Raw genomic sequence first — 25,714 nt, 5'->3', positions numbered from 1 at the left:
TTATATCTTCAATTAAGATAAGCAATATAGTTAGTGTAGATAGTTAAGATAAGTAAAGAGATTTGATTAGTATGTATAATATAAATATATATTATAGATTTTAAGAATTTATATAATATACTTTTTAGATTAAGTTGGGTATGGAAAACTGCGGGGAGTCACCAGAAAAAGGTGGGGGGGGGAAGGATGGGGGGAAATGTAATGGGGTGGATAATGATAATGATTTTTATGTTTATGTTTGTAAACCCATCCAATAAAAATTCTTAAAAAAAAATAGATTGCCTTCTGCACCACTCAGTGACGCAGAGGGCAATCTCAACTCCCCTCTGTCTGGAGATCAGGGGGCGGGGCCACCAGCCATGTGACCATTTTCTCCGAGGGCAACCCATTGAGTTCCACCATCTCTTTTCCCAGGAAAAAAGCCCTGCTTAAACGCAAGCAGCACTGACGCCTGTGCAAATAAACTGCAAAAACTGGAAGTGTTGTATTATCAGACTAGATAGAATAGGGTTTAATTTTCAAGAAGCTCACTGGATGACCACAGGCCAGTCATTCTTTCTCAGCCTAACCCATCTCACAAGAGTGTTGTGAGGATGAAATGGAGGGAGAACTATGTAATGGAATTAATGTAATGGAAGTGACTATGTATGTCTATGTAAACAAAGACATCAATACAAAAAAAAAACTAAAAGCAATATGTTCAGATACCATCTATTACTTTGGCTGACAATACTTGCGCCTGGCTGTCTGCCTCCCAAATCAAGCTGTGACTGATTCTGCACATGGAAGTAAGTCTCCATTTAATTGCAGCTAATTGCTTAATGAAACTTAGCACTCGCTGTTTGCTAGTGAGCACTCACAGCATGGAAAACCCACACCTCGGGGCTGCAGAGGTCCTTTTGCAAGCAGTCGAAGGCTAGTTTGGCTGCTTTTGTGATTACAGCTTCCAGTGCCTGTTCTTTCTCCTTCCTTTCTGGAAGGAATCCAAAGGGATTCAAATGAACCTTGTTCCCCAAGCAGAGTACTGTTTGAAGCTTGGCACATACAAGTTTTTTTGGCAGGAGAGATGCTACAAATTCACAGCTCTGCAAACAGAGTTCTCATTTTACTGCCAGATCTTCCAGTGGATACTCACAACAGTTTTCCAAATCTCCATTTTAGTAGCACAGGAATAGGAAATGATATGTGCATGCCATGTATGTTCCTAGTAAGCCTGTTTTAAACACGATAGTCTCAATTTTCTACCAGCTGTTTGGGGAACAAGGTTCATTTTAGCCTTTTGGTTAATACCTTGTTAAATTCAAGACACTAGCCTTGGTATTCTTCAAGATTCAGCACGAGCCTTCAGAGACTGAAGTTAAAATTGAGTGAGAAAGGATATTATCTGTTCTGTGACTCCCATGTGCAAAAACATATACACAATAAAGTAACATGCAGGGTTCTGCCTATTCCACACACAACAGCTGCTGATGTGTTTAGCTTTTCAAGTGTCTCTTGTATTAGTTTTAAATCAGTGGTGGACAAGGTATTGCAGAGTAAATGAACACGGAAGCCATGAAAAAGCCTGCCGCAATACATAATAGCGTGCTGGCAAGTGGGAGAGAATGAGAGGCTGTGATTTGTGGCACAGGAACAGCATTACAAACATATGCTTTAAACATACGACTTTAAAGTAGCAGTTCTGTTCGTGGCACGCAGAGGTAGCAATCAACGTATGCAGAGGAAGCACAGTGGATTTATTCCCTTAATAGTATGAAGCCACGAGGTCTTAACAATGAATTGTTATTAAACTGCTTTTGGGGATGAGCAAAAAATTGGGGTTGCTGTGCCTTTACTTGGAAGGAGTAGGATTAAGGCTGATAAGATATAAAAAGCCGTAAGACTTGAATGGAGGTACGCTAGATAGATTGCATCTGCGTCATCCTCCAGGTATTATGAATGAATAATAGATGACACGGGTAAGCTCTGTTAATGTATAGCATATTTATTGAAATTTTTTTCATTGTATTATTAAATGATTGATATGTAAATGTTATAGTGGACCATAGACACGCCCCTGAGGAAGTCCACGGGACAAAATCTGCGTTCTAGATAGCCACCCCAGTTTGGGCGTCTTTTTCGGATCTCCAGCTGTCCATCAAGTCAATTGTGGATTACTAAAGAGAACTACAAAAAGAGATATCAAAGAAAATTATTTCCAAGGACTGATCACACCTTTTCAGCACTCACCTTTTGGTCCTGGAGTCATTACCCTAGTTCTGTCTGAATGTACTAAGGGGGAGTATTGGAACCAGGGCTTTTTTCAGCGGGAACGCGGGGAACGGAGTTCCGGAACCTCTTGAAAATGGTCACATGGCTGGTGGCCCCGCCCCCTGATCTCCAGACAGAGGGGAGTTGAGATTGCCCTCCGTGCTGCCGAGCGGCGCGGAGAGCACTCTAAACTCCCCTCTGTCTGGAGATCAGGGGGTGGGGCCACCAGCCATGTGACCATTTTCTCCGAGGGCAACCCACTGAGTTCCACCACCTCTTTTCCCAGAAAAAAAGCCCTGATTGGAACTATTATGTCATTTGTATGAACTGTATGAATCAATGAGATATTTTTGTAAGACTGAAATTGATGAACTGTCTTTACTTGTTATCCATTGAGCACTTGTCACTTTAAATATTTGAAGTAAAACGATTGATATAACTGTTCCCGGGGTGGGATTTTCCACTTGTTGGTATAGCTAGTGTACTGGGTTTTGCCTTGTGTGTTAGCCAAGTTGGGGTGCACATTCCTGGCGAACAGTATACACATGCTCATCTGTCAGACTCTGCTCTTTCAGGGGAATTCAAAGTGATGCTCCAGACAGCAGCTGTTACCTTGAGGCGTCTGCCAAGCATATTACTGAATTTATTCCATCACTGCAGGGAAATGGCCAGTGTGCTGGTGAAAATTTTTACAGCAAAGTGTCAGTCCAGTAAGCAATGTCCCCATTTGAGTGCTGGGTGAAAAACCCTTGCAAGCCAAATGTGGCCAATGGAAGATATGCGAACTGCTGGCCTAATGCAATACTGGGCATTTTCTAACAGCAAATCATCTCAGCCAGCCACAAAAGCAACATGCTCATGGCAGCCAGCAACTGAAGGAAATCATGTAATTTTCGATTTGGAAGCTAGTCATCAAATAGATTTTGTAACAGACAACTTTTTAAAGGTCTTGACATAAGGAACTGAAACTGCCACATTATGTTCAGAACTCAAATGCAAAATGGCACTGGGATCGAACACAGACTTCCTGAAATCTAACTAGAAAGAACAGTTTTGTAGGATGCAATAGCCAGCACATTTAACTCACTTTTAGCATATCAGAACACTGGAGGAGTTATCTGAAACCATTTGAAATGGAGAACCCGAGCCCTAGGAACTCAGCAATTCGGCCATTCAAGATTCTTTCTCCCTCATTCAAAAAACGTCATTACTACCAGCCACCCAAATAATTGTACTCCACCTGCAAAGGTGGATTTGCTCATGTAGCCTCTCCAATTATCAGGCTGTACTGATGGGAGATGTCACACCCTATGGCAATTCCTGTACATGTCACGAATCTGTGTCCCTGTTCCAACATTTCTATGTTGCCTTTCTCTTTCCTAAGGAGCAGAGCAGCCTGTAGACCTCAAGGCAGCACTTCCCTCGCACAAAGCCTTGGGGCTCTGCTGTAGATTTTCCTCCTGGGCCATTTCCCAGATTCCACCCAAACCACAGGACTGGAGGGGTGGAAGGAATGGAAAGAAAACGGGAATCGGTCGTTGTTGAGGCAGCAGATCCCTGGCAACATAAAATGTAATTTGGAGCCCAAAAGTGTTTTCCAGGCAGCTTCTTTTCCTGGGAGTTTTGCCTTGTGTGTTTATAATACACCCTGGGTTAATCCTCCATTTTCATAACTTGTTACAGAAAATTTTTTTCCCCCATTTGCTCTGCCTGGATTCTTCATGCCCAACCAAACAGGGAGTTACAGGGAAGGGGCAAGAAGGGTACTCTGGGCCAGGGTTCACAGTAACGTGTGCTCATGTGCACACATTTTAACCCCCCAGCGCACAGCTGAGAAGCCCAGCGTACAGAGGGGTGCCCTGGGCTTCGCCTTCCGTTTCCTGCCCCAATGGCCTGCCTGGTGACACCTCGGCCCAGGCCTCGCCTTGGGGAGATCCCAGCCTGGTGCACCTGGCACAGCTTCGTTTTCCTGCTGGAAGGGCCCGGTCCCAGCCCCAGCCCTGGTGCGGAGGAAGGGGGAGCTGGAGGCAGTGGTGTGAGACAGGCAGCCGTGGGGCCTCTCTGCTGCGCACCTGCAGCAGGCGGCGGTGCAATGGGGCTGGCGGCCTTGGTCCACGAGCGCCTGCACAGCCTCTCGCCTAGCCTGGCAAGCCCTGTCCTTCCCCTCACGGGGAGCTAGAGGCGGCGGTGGCGATGGGCGGGCAGCCTTGGGGCCTCTCTGCTGCATGCCCATAGCTCCAGGTCCCGCTGGTGGCAGCAGTGTGGGGCTGAGGGCCTCAGCCCATGAACGCCTGCACAGCCTCTCGGCTTGCCTGAGCAACCTTGCCCACCTTGCATGGACACTATGGTTCCCAACTCCAGGTAAGGAAATTCCTGAAGATTTGGAGGCTGGATAGGGTGGGGGGTTGAGAGTGTCTTCTTCATATTTTCTTTCCCTGTCTCTTTCCTCATTAAAGAAAGGAGTGCCCACTGAGGGCACCCCAAAACAATGCCTCAGACAATTCAAACGGTTTTCAAATTAAACGGATTCTGGTTTTAGAAAAGGCATGGCGACTGTGGTTGCCAGTTCCAGGTAGGGAAATTTCTGAAGATTTGGGGGCTGGTGGGGGTGGAGGTTGAGCATGTCTTCTTCGTATTTTCTTTCCCTGTGTCTCTTTCCTCATTAAAGAAATAAAGAGTGCTCACTGATGGCACCCAATAACAATGCCTCAGACAATCCAAAAGTTTTTTAATCAAATGGATTCTGGTTTTAGAAAAGGTGTGCACAAAACTCGCACGTTGCTGCTCACAAAGTAGATTTCTGGCTCACGACACTGCACTGCTTAGAGGGATCATTGCTCTGGGCCCTCCCCGGTTAAGCTCTTGAACCAGCGGGGGCAGCCAGCCAATGCCGTCGTCTCCTCTGGGAAAGGAGGGAAGGAGTGTGTGGAGCTGGAAGATGCCTTGGGACTCCCTGCTGAACTTTGCGTGACCTCATTCCTTTCCATGGCACCATCTATTAAAGCTTAAGCTACAGCAGCCCAGGACCCTCGGAAGCTCGGTGGATTCTTTTGTGAACCAGCCACTTGAGAGTTCTCTTCAAACACTATCTCTGAGCCACTATTATGGATAAACCCTCATTTCCCTGATACCGGAACTACTAGACAGGATGATGTTAAAGCCTTATTGTCATTCATCTTGGTTTTAATGAGTGTTTTTAATGTGTGATTTCAGATTTTTTTCATTAGCTATTTGCCTGTGAAGATTGTTTCCAGGCAAGCAGCTTAGGACCGAGATGAGAATGGATTCTTCGTTCCAGGTCGCTGATGTGCTGCAAACAACTTTCACGGGAACACACTGGCAGATGCTGAGCAAAGACTCCTGTGGACTGATAATTTGCTGAATGGTTTGCAAGGATGAGTTACACACCACACTATTATAAGTTCTTCTCCCCTTCGCCCCATTTTCCCAAGCTGAACTGATTTTCCAATCAATGTAGTTTACACAATAACTAGTACATAAACACCTGGAAGACATTTTCGTACCTTTAATACAAAAAGTTCAGTAATATATAATCAGGCATTTTATGCAATGCATACATTCTTTATATCTGCAGGAACAGATAAACAGAAGGCAAAAGCAAAAAGAGAATGCCTCATCTTTGGTAGTTCACCCAGCATCAGCCCATAAAATGGCAAAGAGTCACAGAATACTGAAAAGAACCAAGGTTTGTTAGATGTTCACATATTAAAAGTTGTCAGGCAGGAATACAGCGGCTGTATTTCAAAGGCATATAGACTTTTTCCTTTAAAAAACCCATAGGACTGAAAACTTTTAACCTTTCACATGGCTGCAAAATTAAGGCCTTCTCTTGAAGATAGCATGCCTGTTTATCAAATCAAAGTACAAGTCCTTGCTTCCCCCACCCCCACCCCCCACCCGCCCTTTCCTTACACACTGTGGGCCTCATGAAAACACAATTATGCAGACTCAACAAGATGCGCACACTCACACAACTTTGAAATCAGGGGCCAATTTTCTAATCCCAACCCCTACATACAAACAGCACAGAAGCATCTAAGCTTTGTCAACATTTACCCAGACATGCCCCATCCAGTTCAAGAGCTTCCTTCCGCTTCACACAGCACCATCATGTCTTGAGGCTCCAGAGACCCAATATATAAACACTACATATTACACCAGGAAAAGCTTTCACAGGATACATAGATAGCACAGTAGCTTACATCTAATTATGTAGCTTACATCTAATTATGTACAGGTTTTTCACAGTTGGCATGTTAAAAAAATTGTCTGAATACTTCTACTGTTCTTTTCTATAAATAATGTCTTTAAAATATCCACATGGTGAGAGTTCAGGACCGTCTGACTTTTTAATGGAAAAGTTATCAGATTTAGCTCAAATCTTGTGATGTTTTAAGCTCAAAGGCTATCAAGTTCTTATCAGATTTAGACACCACCCCTTCCCTCCCGTTTTCTAAGTACGGTAGGAAAGAAAAGCCACCACTGCAGACGGAACTGGCAAGTTCTCGACTTGACCGGTGGACATCACCCTCCTGATCGCCATGCGACACAAGTGCTGGAGGCTGGAGACATGCTTGGGAGTGGCCCAGAAGTACGCACTTCCATCTTGCGTTCTGCAAAGTAAACAAAACCACACTAAATTATATAGGTTTTCAGCACAGCCACACGTATCCCACCCTCTCAAATTAAATTTTGTGTCAGATTTGGTGCTTTCTACCCTGCTGCTCTTGGTTGGAAGCGTCTCATGAAATCTAGGAGAACCGATTTCTCTTCTGATCAGATCTTGTTTCACACTGGCCCCTTCACAACATTTCCCTCCCACTGTGAGTATTTAGCCAAGCCTGACCCTATCTATGCTTCTATGCATGGGAAGACGTGAACTCTGACCCACAAAATGTTACGCTTTAATGTACTAGACTCCTATGTCACATATGTGGGTCAGCACACGTTTTAATAGTCAACATAAGCCTGAGTTCACCAGAGCTTGGAAGCAAAGCAGGGTCGGTCATGATTATGGGAGACCACCAAGGAAGACGAGAATTGATGAGATATTTTAACAACTAACCTAAGTTGTGCCCTGGAACCTCAACATGAAGGTATCAGGGAGGACATCTAAGCAGGAGCTTAGGGAGGGTAAGAAACTGCCTCCCAACCAGGGCCGGCGCCAGCGTTTCTGGTGCCTGAGGCAGCTTCAGGGGTGTTGGTGCACGCGCGGGGGCAGGAATGGCGCACGGGTGGCTTCCCAGCCCTCCCGTTCAGTTGCCCCATGCTGCCCTGGCCGCCTGCTGCGCCTGGCCTGCAGCTGTGTGCTGGCGGTGGCGGCGGCCCAGAGCAACTGAGCGGGAGGGGCTGGGAGGCTGCCCGCTCAGCTGCCCCACGCTGCCGCTGCCAGCACACACTCCTGGCCGGGCACAGCAGCTGCGGGCCAGGTGCGGCAGGTGGCCGGAGCGGCATGTGTGCAGCCTCCCTCTGCCCTAGCACAACCGGGGCACCTCCACAGACAAGCAAGCAAACCAACTGACACAAGGAGGCAGTATTATTATCTAAATCAAAATACTGGAAATTTATATCAAACTTTTTAAGAAACTTTTTAGAAATTTAAAGTGCAAGGTGCAACGTGTGAGTCATACAAAATTCATACAGAAGTCATAAAGAACAATACATATTCAGTAAAGAACCATGAACAAGTCATTCAACATATAAACAACCCAACTGGTGAGAGAATCACTTATTACTCATATTTCTCGTTTTCAGGGAGCAGACCCTCCTCCGGGTGGAAAAGGAGCTGGAACCAGTCTTCAGAAACAGCCTGTGGGTCTTACACCAGCTGATTTTCAATTCCCGTTTCACGCAACAAGCTTCCTCACGGGCATTGTCACAACACTGTTCCGTCGGACTTTACCAACTGCATGATATGATTATAGACTGTGAGAGACCATCTGTACAATCAAATGGTACAATCCGGCCCGTGAAGACTGGTTACAGCTCCTTTTCCACCCGGAGGATGGTCTGCTCCCTGAAAATTATAAATACGTATGACTCACACGTTGCACCTTGCACTTTAAATTTCTAAAAAGTTTCTTAAAAAGTTTGATATAAATTTCCAATATTTTGATTTAGATAATAATACTGCCTCCCTGTGTCAGTTGGCTTGCTGCGCGCCGCCCTGGCTGCCTGCTGCGCAGCTGTGTGCTGGTGGCAGCAGCAGCACAGAGTTCCTGGCCAGGCACAGCAGCACGGGGCAACTGAGCTCCGTGGCGCGCGCCCCCGCCCCCAGCACCCCCTCCAGCACCTTAGCACTCGAGGCGGCTGCCGGCCTGGCCTCAATGGACGCGCCAGCCCTGCTCCCAACTGAAATACTTTTTAGGAAAGAAAAGAGACCACAACTTACCCAGCAGCTAAAACACTGCCATCAGTAGAAAAGGCACAGCAAAGTCCGTTGCTTAATGGTGCAACTTGCACAGGACAGTCTTCATCAATTCTCCAGAACCGCACCATCCTGGAGGAACACAATGAACACGTCAAAATAATGGCTTCTGCTCACTCTGTGCTATGCCCGGTATCAAATTTCATGTTTCATTTAAACAGGAATAGCCACAAAGGTTGTCAATGTATACAATGCCCCGGCTAAGAGGCTCAATGCCACCTGGCCTCTGGCCCTCACCTGCAGGCCATTCTGGATGCACCCTCCGCCAGAGGCCAGGTGGGTGACCACCACACAGAGAGCCTTTTTCATGGCGGCGCTCTGATTATGGGTCCCCATCCTTGGTGCTATCCTTCCAGGCGTTCATGTTTTGCTTGCCATTTTAAACATTTTATAAGGATGCAAATATTAGAAACTAACTTGTTTTCATTTTTATTGTTACGTTAGCCTTAGAACTTGCTTGACATTGCAAAACCAAGGAATTTTAAATGAAGCAAATCAAAGTTACTTCCTCTGGGCTGAAGCAGGTCACCAAGGACCTTAATTTAATTTAGCACAAGGGAAAAACTAGAAGTTTTTACCTGTGAACTGGCAACAGAGGGCCAAACCGTCACATCTCGTTTGGCTCACAGTGCACAGGCTGTGAGCGGAGACACCGGCCCCAAGGAAGCAATGAACCAAGCCTAGGGTAACAATACCATCCTATACTGCAAGTTTTAGGAATACTGTAAGAAAAACACTTTGACTTGGCAGATCAAAGTATTTCCTAATTGCCAACATGGATTAGATGAATTAATGGACAATAAAAGTTTTGGTACAGTGCGTGCGTGCACACCACAACAAAGGTTTATAACACTAAGCATGGCACACAGGAAGTGAATACATTTTTTCCCTCAGCAACACAAGAATGTAGGTATACTCATTGAAACTAACTGGCAACTGACTCAGGACAGGCAATAGGAAGCACTTCATATAACAAGTAATATATTATGGAACTCACTGACACAAAATATAGCAATGGGTACTAACTTAGATGGCCTAAGAAAGGGGATTGACAGTAACTGATGGAGAAGAGGGCCATTACTGGCTGTCAGCATAGCTAAAGGAAGCCTTCATGCCGCAAAATAGAACAGCTCAAAAACGCCAACTTCTGGGGTGGAGACTTTGGCCTCAGTACCCCATTCACTTACCAAGAAGGGCATTTACATTCTTAAATTTAACCCACTATCTCCCCACCCCCAGCATTCTACTGAATCCTTCACAGGAGGAACGGGGACAAGGCAGACACAATCTCCTTCTACAATGGTTTATGCAAAGCCAACTTTAACTGAGGCAAAGCCAACGGAGGCATTTTTTTTTTAAAGGACAGGTCTCTGGGGAACACGTGACAACACTTTTAAGTGAAACTTGTTTGTATAAGCATGCTTTTTCCTGTCTTGTGACAGGACACCTATCTGTTGTTGTATTAAAGAATTCTGTGGTTTGGCTCCCCAGATAAGGACCTTTTGATAGGCGAGGTTAAGAAACACCACTTCAGATGAAGTCACTGTGACTTCTGCTCGGGTACAGCTGGCCAGCCAAACAATGTTGTAATTGCAAAAGCCTTCACATCAAGAATTCATCTACCTATTGTGAAAGCAATTATACATGCTTCATGAAAAATTAGCTCAAAATGGAACAAGCCAAGAGTTGACACCATTAGATTACAACTAAAATTCAGAGATCTTGTGTGCTGGCAACAAATCAAGTTGCCAGTAATGACTTAGTACTTGAGAAATATTAAGAAGAAACCTCTCGGCCTGAGTCTCTGGGTCAGCTACTGTCAGTCACACTGAACAAGGTGGACCAATGGTTCAATTCGGTACAGGGTATCTTCCTAGTAGCCGCTTATGAACATTTAACAATGAAGAGAGAATAGTTTTTCTGATAAGAGGCCCTAAATACTTGGAACTTCTTTTAATAAAAAATGTAACCTATTTATTTATAGTTCATCTTTCTTACTGACCCTCAAGGCAGATTACAAAATTAGAAAACAATGGAGGAGGAGCAAGGTAATACATACAAACAATGCAATTAAAACTCTATACCCTTTAGGAAAACACCCTCCTGAACAAATCCATATTATTACAACCCTATTCCAACCGACTCCCTTCCCTAAGCGGTTTAAACCAATTACTGCCAGGCATTTAAAGAGATACCCACTTATTACCAGCAAGACCCAGAAGAATTCAACTCCCTCGGCCATACTCACTTATCATCTGCAAGAGATGCGATGTGGAGTCCATCATGACTAAAAGATACAGCTCTGACCCACCGGTCATTTGCTCCCCCAGCAAATATTGGAGAAGGAGCAGGAAACAGATGCCTGAGGATCAAAAGCATAACTTCACTTCATAAGGCTGTTATATATGCATTTACTTTCCGTGCAATTATTCACTAAGCAAAAATTAAATGTTTATGCTAAGTTAAGAGTAAAATTAAAGAGCACTCCCCTCGGAGAAAGAGACAAGCAGCTGCACACAAATCTCATTTGCTTAAGCTGTTGAAGAGTTACTATCTGACACTGCCATTTATATACAAGGCAAACACTAAACGGTTCATTCCAAGAACTCAGCTCTGTAAGCAACAGTTGGTGGGTCAATCAGCTCCTGCCAATTAGAAAATGTCAGGTAGCAGAGCTGGAAAAGGCGAGAGACCCCAAAACAGGTATCAGCCCAAACAAGGATCGACAGACCAATGCCTGTCATACGTCTATGGCACTGCATTTATGTAATTAAGACAGAGAAGCAGTCGGAGTTGAAGGAAGATCCTCAAGAAGGGCTGCACGTCAGTGCACATGCCTGGCACGCAGAAGATCCCACGCTGAACCCCCATCATCTCCAGTTAACAAGGTATGATAACAAGCATGACATAGTGGTCAAGGTGTCAGACCCACCACATTTACGAAAGCTCACTGGGTGACCTTGGATTTGTCACACTTCCTCAGCCTAAGCGGAGGCTGTCTGCGAAAATACCACTGAGAGGAGAATGACGTAAGCCACCTTGTACTCCTTGGAGGAATGGTGGAATAAAAATGAAGTAAATGAATAAGATAACCGAACTGGAAGAGAGGCCAAAGTAGTCAATACTAGCCCAATGGTCTGACTAAAGGCAAGGTGTGTGTGTGTGTGTGCCTATGCTAGCAGGCCTTGCACTACGAGGTGAGGGTCTTGCTTTTGTTCCTTCAGGTAGGTGTGAGGCAGCTGGGTAGGAAATGGTCCTGAACTCCCTTTATCCTTCTGGCCTTTATCCTGACCTTCTATATGTGCCCAGTCCCATTCACCGACTCACCCGAACTCCATCAAAATGACTCCAACGTAAGGGTCCCAGATAATAACACGAGTGTCGTAAGATGCAGTAGCCAATAAAGCTCCATCAGGAGAAAACTCACAGGCTACAACATCATTGTGGTGACCTTCCAGTTTCCGGATGAGGGAGCATTTATCCATATCCCAAAGCAACACCTGCAATCAAAACAGGCAACTGTTCTCTCTCGGCTCATGCACAGCACGCAGCACTTCAAGCACACTCCCCCTCCCGCCACAAACCTTGCTTTTTGGTTGCTAGTCTTATTTAGGATTACAGTTAAAGCCAAGCATTTAGAATTACTACAATTAAGGAATATGCTCAGTGTCGTACTTAATTTAATTTATAATAAAGCATACATGCAAATGCTAACTTGTTAAGTGTTAATTTTACAAAGTAAGCCAAAATACATGAATACAATGTCAAAGGGATTTTAACCACGTAATCTTTAATGAATCCCCTCTTATAAACTTTAATTATTTAAAACTATAAATATAAAAGAAATAGGGTTAAATATTATATTACATTCCCCATATTTTGCCAACTATCTACCAAATTTTTAAGAAATATACAGACAAAAAAAAAATAAGGTTAACATATTGTTACTCCCGTGGTATCCCCTGTGAGTTTAAGATCACTTGTTTACAATAGGCTTGGATCGCCGTCAGCCTAGGAAGAGAAACAGATACTGCAAGCAAAGAAGAATTGTCACAGCCAAACGACAAGTCTTTGGCAACAAACAGAACTTAAAACCATGTTACTAAAAGTTTATACGTTTAAGCTTAAATTATATATACACATATTAAAACAGTACATGAATTTACCGGGTTTTAAAATAAGAGTCTTAGTAAATCAGCAAATTTACAAATGCAGGCATGGCTCAGCACAATTCGCATGCAGCTTTACACTTTAAATGCCACTGCATCGGTTTAGAGCATGTGCAAGAAAATCAACATTCCACTACGTATGACGTAGTATCTGCAAAGCTTTACGGATTAAAAAACCAGATTTGCACCTTTAGTGCTGTTATGGCACAAAATTCCAAGCATTTAAATATAAGCCACCCTGAGCCTTAGGAATAAGCAGAGTTGTCAGACATAAATTTTAAAAAACCTCTGCAAATACAATGTGCAAAACAACTTAGGGTTTCACCAATGCGGTATTAGTGACTTCCTTTACTTTAACTGTAACAAAACTTTGTTAAAGCCAGGCATATAGTCTGACTCTGCTCAGCTTGTTAAAAGGACTCCAGAATTCCGTATGAATGGACAATATATATTTATATTTTGTTTAAAAGGAGTCAGTGAGATTTCACTAATGTGAAAATAAAAAAAGAAAAGGAAAGGAAAAAAAGCAGAAAGTGGACCATCAACCAGCACCTGCGTACGTACAGTACACCCTGCAGCCGAGCGCGCAAAGGGTTACTTCGTCCTATGGTAAAGTTCGCCCCCAGCCTGGTAGCCAGAGATGCCACTCTTTCTGCCCAGCTAAACACCATTGTGCGCTTGTGAGTGGTGTCAGCTTACCCTCAATCACACCAATATTGCTGCCACCACCTGTGACAGGGAAAGCAAGAAGCTTATGGAAAACACACAGCCTGAAAGAGCAATGCATACATCCACATCTGTCCTATTTTTAAAGGATTTCACTGTTTCTCCCTTTCATCTAAGTTTCCCCCCTGAAGTTTGCAATATTAAAAAATACCAAAATAAACAAAGAGTTTACTGCTAGCTTTAAGCTGGGCTCTTTACTAGCCCCCAGAGGATGGACAACTTGTTCAACACTGAAAGCTACCTCAGAATAATGAAAGCATGCTAAGGCATTCCTCTCTCATTTGCTTATGGCTACGGAGTTTTTCCATACTGTTTTTTCACGAACATTGGAAAGCTTGATTGGTGGGAGAGACATTTAATGGGAGAGAGACAGTATACTGGTTTTGTCATTTTGCCATCAAAATTTAAAAGAAAAAAGCAGAAGCCAATTCTTTATGTGGGGAGGGAAGAACTGAACACACAGATCGGGCAATTGTTTAATCTTTATCACTTGCCTATGGCAGATGAACATTTCCACCATTACAATTTTAGATACCATTGTAACCTTGACAGGTAGAAACTTGCTCCTTCAAAATGGAAGTTTCCCATTCTAACAAGATCAACTCCACACAAAGATGCCTCAGCGAATACAAGTTGCCCACCCTTGTATTACCTTGGCTGGAGTTCAGTACTATGCAGAAGAGACGCGTGTCAATCCTTATACACATTTCCTCGGAAATAAGCCCCACTAATTTCAAAGCCAACTTACTTCCAAGGGTGCACAGGATTGCAGTGTTAAGACTAATGGTTTCCCTCCCACTTTCCAACATTTTTATATAAGTGTCAGGTTACTAGTATCCTTTAACAGCACAGATCCAATAGCATAGCAAGGCAACAGAATACAGTTCTATACAAGTCCAACAAGATGTTGCTCTTCCTTCTAGAGCTTGCACATGCAAGGGCTGCTTTGTAACTCTTGACTAATTCAAGAGTGGCATTTTATATTAAATAAGGTTTACCAGCTCTGACTTTGAAAAATGAAATTTTTGAAGAGAACATAGAAACAGAAAAGTCAGGACTCGGAGCCACAAAGTACTACAACCACTCTCTTCAAAACTTTATTGCTGGCTTTAATGTTGAAGAGTCATGGAACAGATGGAGAGATGCACAGCGAGTCTGTATAAATGAATGCATCCAAATGCTTTGAAACCGAAAAGCAGCGCAAGGCTTAGCCCAGTGACTGAGAACTGAACGAGGCTTTTTACTGACTGTCATTTTTCCCATCATGCAATTTTCTTGCATCATCACCACCATGATAGCATGACACCGAGCACAAGCGGGCTTTATTTTAAGATTCCAAATGATTCTGCTCACAATCACATACAAGCCAGAGAACATGAAACTTTGACACTTACTGTTTTACTGGCTCCCACAGAGCAGAGAATGGAAGAATCCGGAGAGAAAGCACAGCTATAAACCCAGTTTGGGTGTCCTCTTAATACTTTCATCATATTTCCTGGAGGGGGAAGAGACTGGTAGGTAAGATTAACATTCCAGAGAACTACTGATGCTAGGGAGCAGTCTAAGGGGACTTGTGAAGAGATGCGGTCAAAGCCAGGAGAGCTGTAGTCACTGCCCAAGGAACCCAAGCAGATGCCCGGAGTACCAAATTGGCAAAGAGCAGGGAAAGGCATGCACATCCTCTTGTTTCTGTCGCTTCAGGCCCAATGGAGGAATGCAGAGAAGGGGAAGGGTGGACAGGAAAAACTTTGGGATGGCTCACTAGCTTGTAGTTAACTGAAGGTCATTTCTCAATGCCTGCTCTGCATGCAGAATCATAGGGTTGGAAGGGACCTCTAGGGTCATCTAGTCCAACCCTCCTGCACAATGCAGGAAATTCACAACTACCTCCCCCCCCACATACCCGGTGACCCCTGCTCCATGCCCAGAAAGTGGCAAAACATCTTCTAATCCAGTCCCAAAAAGAAGTAGGAATGATGGTTCTCTGGGAAAGAGCTGGGAAATAATATATTCACACAAGTTGCTTGCTGTCTCTCTCTCTCTCTCTGTAGGTGTAGGAACACGTATATTTAAGGAACAGCTTCAGAATACCCCAACTAAGTAAACACATGGCTTCCTGTATAAGTGGGTCAACAGCAGGATGGCAAGATTCTCAAATGAGAACCAAACAGAGAGGATTCTCTGCAACTGTGGGTCTGTTTTTAGACCAATTCTGAAAATGGTGCTGAACCTAAGAAATTATTACTGTTCTCTCACTAGTAGAGAAGGCCATCATAAATAAGTGGATCCACAGCATACCATCCCTAGAGGCTGCAGATGTGTCTTCTACATCTCAGGAAATTTCAAATGCCCCCAGTTCTCTACATTCAATGGCACTTCATACTGGGGTAGGGGAGGCCAAATTTGTCACTATACTGAACGCTAGCATATCTGGGGAGATGGTCATTGTTAGCCAAGAATATACTTTCCTACGGACGCATGCAGAAAAATCTTACCACCATCATGCCCCAGCTGAAGTGGAACAGCTGAAGCATCGCTGCCTCAGTGAGGGGATGATGAAAGAGCCTGGAAGGCCATTTAAGTACCAGATCCCCCTTTGGATGGGGCAGGAAATCCCATTCAAGTGACCTTTATGCACGCAGTCCATGAGACTGGGTGCTGTGCATCCTAACCCCACCTGCAATCACAGGCAGTCTGTTAGGCAAGAAGAAGAAGCAAATGTGTATTAGGACGATGGAAACAAGGAGGGGGACTAAAGAATTCTTGCAGCAGGTCTGTTAGCTACCTTTATGACCTGGGAAGCAAAGAGTGAAAAGCCCTATCTTAAAGTATATGGATTAGACAGGACTTGCATATAAGAGCCAGTTTGGTGTAGTGGTTAAGAGTGACAAGACTCTAATCTAGAGAACAGGGTTTGATTCCCCACTCCTCCGTTTGAAGCCAGCGGGGTGACCTTGGGTCAGTCCCAGCTTCCTCAGAGCTCTCTCAGCCCCACTCACCTCACAGGGTGATTGTTGTGGGGATAATAATGACATACTTTGTAAATTGCTCTGAGTGAGCATTATATACCGCCTGAAGCGTGGTATATAAATTGAATGTTGCTATTATTATTAATTATATCCAGATTGGTAAGAAAAACCAGGATCTGGGATGCTTCTTTTCTAATTCTGTTTGAACTTGTTATATAGAACACAAGTAGCAAAAAAAATAGATCCCAAAGTGCCCTTTCACAGCCCTGTTGGTTGCACCACAAAGACTACTGCAGTAACTTACCGTCATCTTTTAGATCCCACACTCTTAGTGTTTTGTCTCTTGAAGCAGACACTAGTATGAGGCTCCCATCAGGGGCGAAAGTTAAGTCTCTGACAACTTCAGTATGATCCATTAAGTTAAGGAGGAGCTTTCCTGTGGGAAGAACATATTTCAAAATCCAGCAAAGAATATCAATCATCACATTCCATTTTTGGATGGGAGAGGAAGACTTCTTTCCAAAATGTCACATCAAGGCAATACCAGAAGTCTTAGCATCTAATAAGGATTGCAACCCCCTTCTCTGCCTGTTAATATTAATGTTTAACACATAATTAGAATTCCTAATAAAAATGTTGAAGATGTCTAAAGTATCATGCTACCCTCAAGCAACCTTTATTTGCAAGACCTTTTGCCTCCCACTTGTATCATCATCCTCTTAAAGACAAGATTGTCCCGCATGACCTTACCCCACAAACTAGATCACCTTCTGAGGCCTTGCTTTGTGCTCCCCCAGAAGTAAATACAAGTCCCTTTCAATTGGGGCACTGAGAACATAGAATGCACCTCCTAGGAAAGCTTGATTTCCTTCATCTCTGCTGACCTGAAGGCACTAAGTTAAGACTGAAGGCATTCAGGGAGCAGTTGGGGCTAAACACCAAGTCTCAGTAATAGAAAACAAGATTAGAAAGGCCTGAAACTGCCGGACTTTGGCTCAGTAATTACTCTCAGTAATCTATCCCCCCTCGCCCCCTTACAGGGCTGTTTTGATAAAATGGAGAAGACCAAATTCACCACTCCAAACCCCCTGGAGGAAAGGCGAGATAAAAATGTAAAGCATCCTGCGGCTGCTGTGTCTTTTGCTGTTTTAATAATTTGTTTTTACTTTGGGGCAGCAGCTTCTCTTTTGTGATTCAAGATACAGAGAGATCAAAAAACAAGACATAAATACTTACAAATGGGCCGGGAAACCAATTAATTATGCACATATACTACATGGTACTTATGTTTACTTAAACCTTGAGCCTGAGCTTTTTAAAAAAAGTCAATACACTTGCTTTATCTCTTGGACAGCCTTTCAGACCAAGTGCCAACATAAACACTTCTCTAAGCAGCACAAAGGTTTTGAAACCAATTAATTTTTGGCAACTTGCTTGCAATGTAAGCATTAACCCACTGCAACGCTGCTCAAGTTACAGTTCCAAGGAACCCGAGACTGATTTTTGCCCTGCCTAGTAGCAAAAGATGCCCTCCAAGAATCCAAACAGCTTAGGCACAACCACAGGTCATAGTATCACTCTGGCAGACATAAAGGACAACTGTGCACACTCCAAATATGTGACAAGTGGTGCAAGTCAGAATAAAATAACTGCCTAATATATAAATGTAACAGCCAGCACAGCACAGTGACTAGTAGGGGTGTGCACAAGAAAAAGATTCAGGTTTCCCATTTTAGGTTTACCCAAAGCGGGAAAACAATCTGGAATAACTCGAATCCCGAAGAGGATTCAGGTATTTAAACCAGTTCGGTGTGCTCCATTAAGATTTGGGGGTTTTACCCAATGGAAGGGGGAAGGAGGGGGTTGTAGTGAACAACTCAGGTAAAAAACCCAAAATCTTTACAGAGCATATGGAAGCTCAAAGCAGCACTTTTCTTGCCATTTGCAAATAGCAAGAAAAGTGCTGCTTTGAGCTTCCCCTGCCACCTTTTTTACTGGATGGGAGGAGGGGTTTCCCTCCTTCCCCCATCAGGTAAAAAAGGTGGCGGGAAGCTTGAAAGCAGTACTTTTTTTGCTGTATGCAAATGGCAAGAAAAGTGCTGTGACTGCTGCCGCTCTACTGAAAGCTTTCCAGGTGTCACAAAGCGCTTCGGAAAGCTTTGCTTCGCTATTTCCAAATCGGCTCAACAATGCTGGGGCAAATTTGGGAATACCGAATCAACCTGAATCGGGTTAAAAACCCAAATTGAAAACCCAAAGCACGCACCCCTAGCGACTAGTGTTGAACTAGATTTGGAGGAAATTTTGCCATGGAAGCTCATCGGGTAACACTGTGTCTGTCACACACTCTGAGCCTAACCTACCTCATAGGATGGCTGTTGTCAGGATAGAATGGATTAGGGAGAATGACGGACTAAGCCATTTTGGATGAGAAAAACAAGACAGAAATGCAAAAATAAAATAAGCAATACTTCAGGAATATGCCAAAGATCCAGCATCCCACTTTCAACAATGGATAGCCAGATGTTCCCTGGAATCTCACAGGCAGGACAGAGGCAACAACCCTTTCACCCCTACTTGTCTCCTAGCAAGTAGCCTTCAGATGTATACTGCCTCTGAACACAGATGTTTTACTCATCTGTGCAATAATTCTCCATGAACATAATACAAGTCAAGTACATTTGGCATGAATGACTCCAAGGGCAACAACACATCTCTCAGAAACCAGGATCACATTCCAGTTCTTGAGGGTTTTTTTTAAGAGTGAAAGGAAATGAACATTACCCCAGGCTGCTTTTTCTTTTTTACCTGTATAAACATCCCATATTTTGATACGCCCGTTCGATAAGCCTGTTGCCAACAGAAGCTGGTCTTGCCCAAACTTGAACCGATGCCATTCTATATTCACACAGCGACTTTGCTTTTCAGGCACTGAAGACCCAAAAGCAAGACTCCAAACAATATCACCACAATCTATTGAATGCTCACGAGGTTTGGTTTTCTGGTCACCATTGCTGTTCTGTCTCAAGAATCTGGACTGGCTTGCATTTGCAAAATTTTTTGCACCAGGCAATGAGCTGGGGAGGGGGAAAGAGGTCAACATTTTAGAAGGAACATTTTAGAAGGCCCTTGGAATGACAGATTTGATAAGTGGGTTTGCTATACATCATTCTCTGCAAAGGAAGTCAGGAGATGGGTCATGACTAGGGGTGTGCGCTTCGGGTTCCCAGTTCGGGGGAAAACCGGGCCTGATTCGTAAAGATTTGGTATTTCCAAATAGGGCCAGTATAATGGCCCCGATTCAGAAATAACGAATCAGAGCTTCCCGAAGCAATTTGGATCGCTTTGGAAAGATTCGGGGCCTTTTTAAAGGGCTCCCTCCTACCACCACCCGACTTACCTGTGACATCCTGGCAGCAGTGGAAGCAGCAGTGCCGGTGGCAGCCTTCCCTGCTGGCCACTGCGGCGCGAGCGGTGGAGGCACTGGCTGTGGCCTTCAGGAAAGGTAAGTAGGGCTGGGGTTGGAGGAAGGGGGGCTCAGAGCAGAGGTGGGGGGGTCTCACTTCGGTATGCTCCGAATCATTTTGAAGCATACCAAAGCGATTTCCGATAACCCAAACCCGAGGGGGCTTGCCATTTCAGGTTTTGGGTTATTCCAAATTTACCTGAAGGGGGAAAACGGAATATTTCCCTGGTGCACACCCCTAGTCATGACTGCCATTTTTCCTGTTAATGGAAATAAATAGCTTCTATTTATGGTACAGGAAAAAGCTAACTACACCTTTTTTCCAGACGCTTTAAATACTTTCTTACCAACTTAGTGAAGGTCACTACTTCATCAAGAACTGAGGCATGCCCAAGGAAAAGGTGGATCTCTGAGGTCTAGTCACTGGACCAAACTACTCTACGCTCATCATTGTAGCATGTCTATGCAGGGAGGGGATGCCTTTCACCATTTTAGTTTTTTACACTCTCTCTGTTTCATGCAGCTCTTGACTGGCTTAAATTATGCTAATTCCTATATCAAGAAGAAAAAATCAGTTCTGGTAATAGGAAGATTCATCTGATGAGCACACTATCTCAATTAGGAATTCAGACCAACAAAAATAAAAAAGGAGGACGAAGTTTACTTAGCAAAAGGAGGCTGTACTTACAAGTTATTAAGACACTGAGACCAGGGAACCAATTTCACTATGCGGTGGCCTTGTGACCAAGCGAAGTAGGAGCCATCGGGTGCAAAGGCAACAGTCCAGTTTTCACGGCCACACTTCTTGTCAAAAGGAGAAACAGGGGCTAGAAGCTCTCCTACTGTACGTGACCTGCCTAAAAAGAGATTATGCCATTCATAAGCAAGAGTAAGAAACTCAACAACATAACAGGGCAGCATTCTTCATGCTACTGTATCACTTTCTTTTTTTAAAAAAATGTTTATGTTCTCCCAGGAAGCCTGGGTTCTTATTTTGCTTCTTTTTAAAAAGACAACTTAATGTACCACCCATCCTGTATGAAGCTGAAAGCATTCATAGCTCATCCCTTCATTTTACCCTCACAGCCACCCTGTGAGGCAGAAAGGCTGAGAAAGGTTAACCAGCAAGCTTCAGGGCAAGGTTTAGAACCTGGGCCTCTATGAGGCCTAGTCCGGCATTCTAGCTCCTACAGCTTGTTAGCTTTCATCATATGAACGGCCTATACCATCAGACTATACCAAATGTAGACTCAGAACTGTTTAGACATAATTTATAAAAGCAACTACCTTTTCCCTACCTTAGCAACAATCATTGTGTAGCTAGATGTGTATTTACACCAAAAATCCTAGAGTACCCAAGACTGCAGCCTTGAATTTCACATGCTTTATTAGCAACTTCAGCAGGGATAGCTGCACAATGCTAAAAATACTATTTGTTCCTTAAGGATGCTCTCTCCATTAGGTTTATTCCAATTGTTTTGCACTGTATTTATAGTTAGACTATGCAAAGAGTAATTTCAACACAAACATATCCTTCAGAGATGGCAAGAATGAGATATTTACTACCAACACCAGGTTCCTTTTTCCAGCAACAATCAGGCATAGCAAGCATGAATGAGAGGAAATGACCAGCCACGCCTTCCTCACATACAGGGTAACTGGGCAGGGCTCCTCATGTGAGGTCTGTATTCAAAGGTAGGGGTGTCCACTACTGCAGGCTCTCTCTCTCTCTCTCTCTCTCTCTCTCTCTCTCTCTCTCTCTCTCTCAAAAAAAAAAAAAAAGCCTAGATGGGAGAAAAAACTGTATTTGCCAGTTTAGTAGATTTCTTTCTCATCAGAACATTCCTGCCAGGTTCCTGTACTTGTTGGGGCAAAAATATTCAGACTGCTGGAAATAATTAGGAAAAATTAATTCACTTCCTCACCTACATCCAAAAGAGGAAGAAGGCACATGAGCCATATGAGATGAAATCTATTACAGGCTCACTATACTATAACACAGCTTTCAACAAAAGGGCTAAATTGGATGCCAGATCTGTTCACAACAACAAATCTGCTCAGAAATATATCTGTAAATGAGTTTCAAGCAAGAAAACAATCTTTTGCTCAATTTGACAGAAATTGCCACTGTACAAATCGGAGTATGAAAATCCAAAATCCACAATGGCTTCTCTTGAAAAGCAGCTAGAATTCCTTCATCTTGTGCTAAAATCCCCCCACACCCACCAGTTTGGTCTTTCATATGTACAGATATCCAGTATTACAAATTTGGAGGAAGGAAGGGAATGAGGTCACAAGTCCAAATAAAAGACTTAAAAAAAAATTAACAGAATCTTATTTGCCATACACAAAGTTCAGGAAACCATGGGGAGGAAAGCAACACAGTTGTAGGAGAACAGATCAGAAGTTATGTTATACAAGGCAGTATTATACTCTCAAGTCAGCGCTGTAAAACAATGCAAAAGAGGCCACAGTGTCACAATGGAAACTGAAGGTTGCTGCCCTGTTGTAAAAGTGGGCAATAGATCACAAAAGGTACACACAACTCTTTCACTGTGTCCAATATCTGTTGTCCTACAACCAGTTGTCTTCTCACACAGTTCTCCAACGTAAATTGTGTAGCAATCACTGAAAATTGCTTCGTTTTCATGCCAGTACCAATACTTTCAAGGGCGACAGATATATTGCATACAAGCTAAAACACACGTAGCAGGGATTTTTGCAATGGTTGCGCCACAGGATGAGATCTTTGCTTCAACAACCGCATGTCTAAATCGAGTCTAAAGAGAGGCCATTCCTGAGGGCTGAGGCAGGAAAGCATTTCATGCCTTCCTCTCTGTCAAAAGCAACAGCTGTGCTTCATTTCTCACTTGTTCACACACAAACCCTTTCCCCACAGGGCCACCCCACACCAAATGTGACTTGAATCGCTCAGCTTGGGTTTGGGGTGTGTGTGTGTGAGTGGGGGATAATCCTTTGGAAAGTTAACAATTCTACTACAGAAAGGAGACACAACGACCTCACTCCATGGTGCCTCCCCTCAGGATCCTCTCTGAGACCTGACATTATCCACATGGACATATTCCCAAGCCCAGCATATTGCCGAATCTGCCCCCCTCCTCATTTACGGGCATTTCCCCCGTTTCATTTTAAGGCACCTAACCCTGAACCTCAGATTGTAACAGGCCTCCTGATGCCACCGCCCCATTCATCAGACACCATCCCCCGGGAGCTCTTCTCCCCCCCCCGTCCTTCTGCAGCACCTCTGCAACCCCCCACAGGGTCCTCCACCAGACCCTCCTGGGCCCCAAACCCTCCCCGGTCCCACGCCGTCAAGAACACGTCGCCTCCGCACATGCCACCGAATTTCGCCTCCTGTTAGGAGCGGCCGTGCAGGTGCCCTGAGGCGCCCATTGCGGCACTGCCCCGGGGCCTGCCCCCCGCCCCTCCCCCAAGCGGCCCTGTCTCCAGGCCCCCCACCCCACCCCACCCCTCCTCCACCGCCACAGGAGGCGGCTCTCGCTCGGAGAGATCGATGCGGGGAGCCCGTGGCGGTAGGAAAGAGCAAGAGCCCGGCGGCGCCTCCCAGGCGGGCAACATTCGGGGAGTGCTGAAGTGAGGAGGGGGCGCCGAGGCCTCCCCCCGCCCACCCCAAGGGGGGGCCCCTGCTCTTTCCCGCTCGGCTCCCCTCAAGACGCACCCAAGCTCCCCCCCACGCCCTTCTGGGGGCGGCTCTTCCCCTCTCTGCCCCCCACCAGCCCCGCGGGCCACAGGGGCCCCTCAGGGGCACGCCGCGCCCAGGGCGGGGGGGCAGCGCAGAGGCCGGGCGCCGCCCCAGGAACCCCCGCTCGGAAAGCCAGCGGGGGCGGGAAAGCCACCGAGGGGCCGGAGAGAGAACCGAGAGCGGCGGGGAGCGAAAGGCGGGGAGCGGACGCCACCCGGCCTCCTCAGCAGCGAGTTCTGCCCGCGCTGCAGACCCGCTCGGAGTTCCCGAGGGCGGGATGGAGGGGCGCGAAAGGGGCCTCTGTCCCCCTCCCCTCCCCGGGGGACTCTCACCGATGAGCTTCTCGTTGACCCTCGGGGGAAAGCTGGCCATCGACGGGGCCGCCCCTCAGACCGGCTCTGAACGACGAGTGGAGGCGGGGAAGGCGGGAAGCGAAGCGGCCTGGGCGCGCGGAACTCCCTCCAGCCTCCGCGAAGGAAGAATGGCACAAAATGGCCGCCCAGGCACGGCATATACGCGGCGGGCGGGCGGGCGGGGCCTGGCGGCGGGGCTCCCTCCGCGCCTCCCTCGGCCCGCCCGAGCCGCTTCCTCGCCCCGAGGAGGAGGAGGAGGAGGCGGCAGCCTCGCAGGGCAGCGGGCCGCGGGGCAGAGGCGGAGGGCGCTCGAGTCGGAAACGGGCTGAAACGAGCGACTTGGGGGGTCTTCCCTCCTCCCCCTCCTCGGTGTCTTTTTGCGCGCCCGGGAATGGCCGCTCGCACTGCAAGGCCCGGCCTCGGGCGACAAACGCTCGGTCAGCCGCAGCCTGCGGCCTGCAACGTGGGGATGCAAAATATTGATCAGGGCTGTGGGGAGGAAGGAGTGAAGCAAGATAATATATGTGAAGTGCTCTGAAGACTTGTTTCCTAATATCAATATTCTTGTTGATATGGGGGGAAATTAAGAAAAGGCCGTTAAAAAATATCAATTGTAATAATAATGCATAGGGTTGCCAGCTCCAGGAAGGGAAATTCCTGGAGATTTTTTGGGTGGAGCCTGGAGAGGCCAGAGTTGGAAAAGGCGAGGGACCTGAACAGGGTATAATGCTATAGAGTTCACCCTCCAAAGCAACCATTTTCTCCAGGGGAACTTCCCTCTTGTCATCCAGAGATCCGTTCTAATTCTAAGAGCTTTCCAGCCACCACCTGGAGGTTGGCAACCCTACCAGAGGATTTTATAACGTTCAGTTTGTGTTCCTAAACAACCCAGTCAGTCAAGTTTCAAGGTTTAACCATGTAGCCTCAGGAGCTTTTTTTTTCAGTGCAAGCTATAATAATAACATTCAATTTATATACTGCCCTTCAGGGCTACTTAACGCCCACTCAGAGCGGTTTACAAAGTGTGTTGTTGTTATCCTCACCCATCCTGTGAGGTGGGTGGGGTTGAGAGAGCTCTGAGAAACTGTGACTGACCCAAGGTCACCCAGTTAACTTCAAGCAGAGGAGTGGGAAATCAAACCCAGCTCTCCAGATTAGAGTCCTCCTGCTCTTAACCGCTACACCAAATTGGCTTTCAGTCTTGGAACAAATGCAGTAATAATAGACAGCAAGATGCGTTCCTTACATCTTTCTCCTCTCCTTCATTTTATCCTCACAACAGCCCTGTAAGGTAGAATAGGCTGAGAGTAGCCCAGGTCACCCAGCAAGCTTTCAGGACAGAGTGGGGATTTGAACCTGGATCTTCCAGATTCTTGTCCAGCACAAACCATTACTGTATGCTGGCTGTCCTTGAGTATGTCTGGAGTTCTTTCCTCTCACCACTAAGCAACAGCAGCCAAATCTCTGCTCAGTGGGAATAAGAGAGAGTATTTGTGGCTGAAGGAGCCCAGCAACCTTGAATTCCACATCTCTACTTTTCTACGTATTTACTTTATTTTTATCCCATTCCCTCTACCAAAAGCACGTGAGGCAGCTTACTGACGATTAA

The 25,714-nt window shown here is 45.4% G+C and overlaps 1 protein-coding gene across 1 annotated transcript; it reads right to left on the bottom strand.

Annotated features, from left to right (window-relative positions):
• Positions 1 to 5,761: 5,761 nt before the first annotated feature.
• Positions 5,762 to 24,241, bottom strand: WSB1 (WD repeat and SOCS box containing 1). The gene is made up of 9 exons (XM_055002041.1): positions 24,085 to 24,241; positions 20,717 to 20,885; positions 19,371 to 19,639; positions 16,867 to 16,998; positions 14,988 to 15,088; positions 12,026 to 12,198; positions 10,947 to 11,060; positions 8,663 to 8,770; positions 5,762 to 6,884 (listed from the first exon to the last, which is right to left on the bottom strand). The coding sequence occupies exons 1-9, from the start codon at positions 24,122 to 24,124 to the stop codon at positions 6,725 to 6,727; spliced, it is 1,266 nt and encodes a 421-aa protein (XP_054858016.1). The 5' UTR covers positions 24,125 to 24,241; the 3' UTR covers positions 5,762 to 6,724.
• Between the last annotated feature and the right edge of the window lie 1,473 nt (positions 24,242 to 25,714).

The sequence above is a fragment of the Eublepharis macularius genome, chromosome 17, assembly GCF_028583425.1.
Source record: "Eublepharis macularius isolate TG4126 chromosome 17, MPM_Emac_v1.0, whole genome shotgun sequence".
NCBI classification, from domain to species: Eukaryota; Metazoa; Chordata; class Lepidosauria; order Squamata; family Eublepharidae; genus Eublepharis; species Eublepharis macularius.
The sequence above is the reverse complement of the archived record's forward strand: the minus strand, read 5'-3'. Positions and strand labels throughout refer to the sequence as shown.

Excerpts from the sequence above, each read along its gene's own strand:
- WSB1 (XM_055002041.1), bottom strand. The coding sequence starts at position 24,124 with ATGGCCAGCTTTCCCCCGAGGGTCAACGAGAAGCTCATCG. Across the intron at positions 20,886-24,084 it reads GGTCAACGAGAAGCTCATCG|GCAGGTCACGTACAGTAGGA; the intron begins GTGAGAGTCCCC and ends ATCTCTTTTTAG. Across the intron at positions 6,885-8,662 it reads GGCAGTGTTTTAGCTGCTGG|AACGCAAGATGGAAGTGCGT; the intron begins GTAAGTTGTGGT and ends TTTACTTTGCAG.